Source organism: Aptenodytes forsteri, unplaced genomic scaffold (assembly GCF_000699145.1).
Source record: "Aptenodytes forsteri isolate BGI_AS27 unplaced genomic scaffold, ASM69914v1 Scaffold11, whole genome shotgun sequence".
NCBI classification, from domain to species: domain Eukaryota; kingdom Metazoa; phylum Chordata; class Aves; order Sphenisciformes; family Spheniscidae; genus Aptenodytes; species Aptenodytes forsteri.
Genome location: NW_008794155.1, coordinates 2,144,372 through 2,149,125, shown reverse-complemented (window position 1 = coordinate 2,149,125; position 4,754 = coordinate 2,144,372). Strand labels below are relative to the sequence as shown.

Here is a 4,754-nt window from a genome sequence, read left to right as displayed (position 1 = left end):
TAGATGAGGCGCTTAGGGACATGGTTTAGTGGGCATGGTGGTGTTGGGTTGATGGTTGGACTTGGTGATCTTGGAGGTCTTTTCCAATCTTAATGATTCTATGAAACATAATGCAACGTAACTACCAGGGAACCAAAATCATGGGGCTAAGTTATCTGACGGTGTTCAATGGATGCAAAAAAACCCCATTTGCCCTTTTAATTATTTTCAGTTCTAAAACTGTTAACAAATTTCATGTCAGATGGTAGGAAAAAATAAAATCAACAGCAATTTGTCATCTACCTCATCAGATCCATCAGCACAGTCATACTCTCCATTACATTTCAAAGATGCCGAAATACAGCCTCCACTTGCACACACGTACTCACTTGGAGAGCAGGTTGGAGATGCTGGTTACAAACACATTTTACCATTAAGAAAAAGAGAATTAATAAATAAGTTGCTTTATAATTTAATGTTTTCATCTGGTTAACATAGTGAGCAAACATGTACTTGTAGCTGACCAGAGCTTTTCCAAACATTCATAAACTACAATGAAATATTTGACAAAACTAAATTGTTGCATCCTAAGTAAAACGTATAATGATAATGAATGGATATTTGTGTTTTATCACTGAGAAATTTCTTTTTGTGTTTTCCTTGTGCTTGGTAACAATGGTTACTACACACATACACATATTCATAGAACGAGTATATTAAAAAAATTGCATTCTTTAAAATGGGGTTAGGGTTTAGCTAAAGTTATGAAAGTGTTTTAATTAAATAAGCTTAATCTATAAGAAACCATGGTTTTAGAAAGCATACGTTATTACAATTAAAATAAATACATATTAATCAGTTTTATTTAAAATAGAGGTGGATATTTTTGTCGCATTGTAAATTGGGGAGTTTTGTCATAGGCTTCTACCAGTTGCACCTATCTAGACAAAGCTTACAAAAAACTTAGGAAAATTCCTGCAAAAATAAACAACTGCATTTTCCAAGACAGTAATAAGGAAATAAAACAATAACAAAAATAATAATTTGCTAGAGAAAACCTTTGCATAAGGACTAGTAAATATTGAATGATCACCACAAAGCAAAAAATCCCCAGAGACACTTTAGTAACATGCCAAGAATTACTGCTCTATTCAGAGCAGAATTTTATAAGCTGACTATCCATTATCAAATTATATTTCAATATAATTAAATTAAATACCATTCCCCCCAACAAGCTTCATATCGCATATCTGTACGTAAGTGGGGGTTTCAAAACATGAGTAGGACGACACAATGATACACATTCAAAAAATAAAGTATTTCAGATTTCTTTGCACTCCTCCCTACTCCTAATGCACAAGGAATCTTGATTTATTGATTTATTTTCTCTTTGTTCATTCTGATTTATTCCTTGCTTCATTTTATTTCTCAGCATTCTTTAAAACAATACCTGGTTCACAATTTTTCTCATCATCTCCAAGTTTGCAGTCTTCGTGACCATCACATTTCCATTTGGCTGATATGCACTGACCATTGGAACACTGGAACTGATCTCTTGAACAGCCTGTTTCACAATATCTCTGGTACAATGAAAACAACATATATATGAGATCAAGAGTTTAATATAAACTTTGGTAAGTATACAGCTGATCAGAGAAGTTACAGCCTATACTTCTCCACACTATGAAATACAGTAATGCCTTGTGAAAAAAAATATATTTGTAGATATCATTCATGAAAGGTGGCTTGCACCCTTTAAGTAGGTGGGAAGTACCTGAGGTCCAGCACTGGCAGGAAAAGGGAAGGAACAAAAGGGACAGGAAAGAACAGAACAGCAAAGCAAATATCCAGTGAGCTTCTGCTACACAAGAAACAGTCTACATGGTGTTTTCTCAAAAAAACCCTCACAAACCAAACCAATCCACTGCTGTGTGTAGAAAGAGTGGTTCCCCAACCAGGACATAAAATATTTCCAGGACGGGAAGAGGTCCAGACCATTGCTGGGACAAAAAGACGTAGACTGTTGTTAAACATGACTTGATTTTATTTGCATGTTCTCTTTTTAGGATAACTATTTCAATAGGTTTAGCTTTAATTTAGTAAAGATATTTGCATATATGGATTCATGTGTAGAATTCCCATTGCTGCTTTTTAAAATATTCACATGTGGGAATCCATTGTCCAACAGTATAAAACTACTAATTTTCTAAAGAAAAATTTTTCCTGGAAGAAGCCTACCTCATCTGAGCCATCTGCACAGTCATAGTCTCCATCACACCAGAATCTTGCTGAAACACAGTCTCCATTTGCACAAAGAAAGTCTTTCAAAGTGCACGTTTGAGGCTCTGGATAAAGAAAAGTAACAACCCTAGGTTCATTAGCATTTCCATAAAATATTTTATACATAAAACCCCCCAATCAATCAATGAATGACTATAACAAAGTCAAAACCACTAACTTGGGTATTTTTTTCTGTAGGATTTTGTTTCATAACATTTTATAACTAAATTTCATTTACATATGGTAAGCTAGTAATGAAAATACCTTCATTTCAGCTTTATTAAATTTCTTTGGAAAATTATGTGATGCTGAATATATAAATATTATTTATTTCAATGCAGGTATGTTATTACAGGTTTTGTGAGATATGTACCACAGACTAGAAATTCATTTTGCACCTGTTAATATCCAATGTAATTGGAACTAACCAAATCTTTGACTTTCCATCACGCAATAGCATACCATTTATCACATACCTTTTGACATATGTGTTTGTGTTTCAGCAGTCAGCTTCCCCTGTGCTAAGCATTCAGGGGAACAGTATTGAGATAGTAAATGGAATGCCTAAGAGGTAAGGTTTGGATTTTCAAGTAAAATCCATTTTCCAGAAATTAAGTATGGGAGGAAGAATGACAATAATCCACTGACTTAAATACTGACAAAATTGTTAGAGACATTTAAGAGAATGAGAATGAGTGAGTTGCAAAAGTCAATGGACAGTATACTTTCATAAAAACCCAATACTGCCAATTTGTTAGAAGACACAGAAAAGGAGAAAAAAAAGGTAAGGATAAGGATGGAATTTTCAAGTAATTTTAGGGAAACAGAAGGGAGATGTCAGAGAAAAAGAATCTAATGAGCTTACAGATGGATAGGAGACAGTAAAGGTTGGAAGGTAAGTGGGATATTTTGTGATAAATGGGTATGTTGTTCTACTCCTTGGGAAGAAACAAAACACAGGGAGGACTGAAGTCATTATAAAAGGTGGACACAAAAGAGGAAGAGTAGACACAAAATTAATTCAAGGTACAGGCAAAGCAAACAGGAGAAGCAGGCTGCAGGGAGTGATGGAGTAATCCTGAGAAGGTGAGATTGGCTGTTTCAGCCTATTTACTTCACTGTCTGCACAGCTGCGTTTTTGCTACAGCCGCCACAAAAACACTGGCAAGGGGACCCGTGTGGAAGATGCGCCCAGCAGAATACTGTATGCTTTCCTCCTGAAAATGACGACCATTACAAAAGACATTGGAAAAAATGAAGTTAATGTCCGGACTTTGGACCATTAGTTTAAACAAAGGTAGAGAAGTAGTGGGGATTGAGCCGAATTTAAGCAAGTCTCTATATGCAATTTAGACTTTGCCAGAGAGCTTTGGGAAAGCAGGGATGAAAACCAAACAAGGATTATTTGTGGGATTTCCATCACAGTAAATATTGCATTATGTAAATAATGTAAAATCAAGAATAAGCATTAATCAGTGAGACCTTTTCAACAGAGAGATGGGAAAAGAGTTCAGGCAAATGGTAAATGACAGCGACTAAATCAATGGAGGAAGAGTAAAAAGCAAGAGGAGAGACTGAGAGCAGACAGTAGCAATGGACAGTAATGGATTTGGTAATGCCAAATGGTCCTTTAGCTAGTTATGGAAGGTGGAAGCATGAATGCTTTTGAAAAACGTACCATAGTGATCAAGGAAAGCAAACACAAAATTAGAGGCTTCCAATTGAGAAGAATTTGGTAAATATCAGCGTAAGAATATACCAGATGTGAGTTGCGCAGATCTAAGGTAAAGCTGAACTTATTTTTTCTGGATTTATAAAAATCAAAAAGCGTTTCATGAAAGGAATAGTTTTAATGAACCTTTTAGCTACTTTTTTTTTTTTTTACTTCACTTCATAAAAAAAGTCAAAATGACCCTGTTTGAAAGTTTTTAAGAGAAATTTCATTTTTCAGGTAGACACAACTTTTCATTTTGAAGTTGTAAGAAAGTCATAATAAAAGCAGATCTACAGCAATTGCATCAATTCTCCAGCAATGTTATATTTAAGCAAATCAAAGGTTAGCTTTTATATGGAGTCTTAGATTATACACATACTACTTCAAATTTTTTTCAAAGAAAAAGCTCACTGTGTAAACGTTAGCAAATCACTGCCATTTGATTCTTTTTGCTGTCAACAGGCCAGAAAGATGACGTTCACTATATGATAGATTATGTAAATGAAATAATTTGTGGAAAAAGTAATTCACATGCAAATAAACATTTGTCATGTTTCTATATTGATTTGCAAAATATAAGCAAATACATTTTCTATACTGCTAATGAATTATTTATAAACAGAGATTTGATTCTGGAAAAATGTACACAATGAGCTAACTTCTCAATTCTCTATTTGCAAGAAATATTTCTTCTGCTGCTGGAATACATCTCTCTGATTTACATATGAACACAGAAGAGTACTTTCCCATCAGTGCTCAGACTGGTAGTGAAAGGAGTAAG

At 34.5% G+C, this 4,754-nt stretch overlaps 1 protein-coding gene across 1 annotated transcript in view; it reads right to left on the bottom strand.

The window, feature by feature from the left end:
• The window catches only part of LRP1B (LDL receptor related protein 1B), a 676,318-nt gene that overhangs the window by 74,460 nt on the left and 597,104 nt on the right, over nucleotides 1-4,754 (bottom strand). Inside the window, exons 70-72 of the mRNA XM_019472156.1 lie at nucleotides 2,218-2,324; nucleotides 1,430-1,559; nucleotides 283-389 (exon numbers count right to left, since the gene is read on the bottom strand). Of these exons, the coding sequence (XP_019327701.1) occupies nucleotides 283-389; nucleotides 1,430-1,559; nucleotides 2,218-2,324 (344 nt within the window). The remainder of the gene's footprint in view (nucleotides 1-282; nucleotides 390-1,429; nucleotides 1,560-2,217; nucleotides 2,325-4,754) is intronic.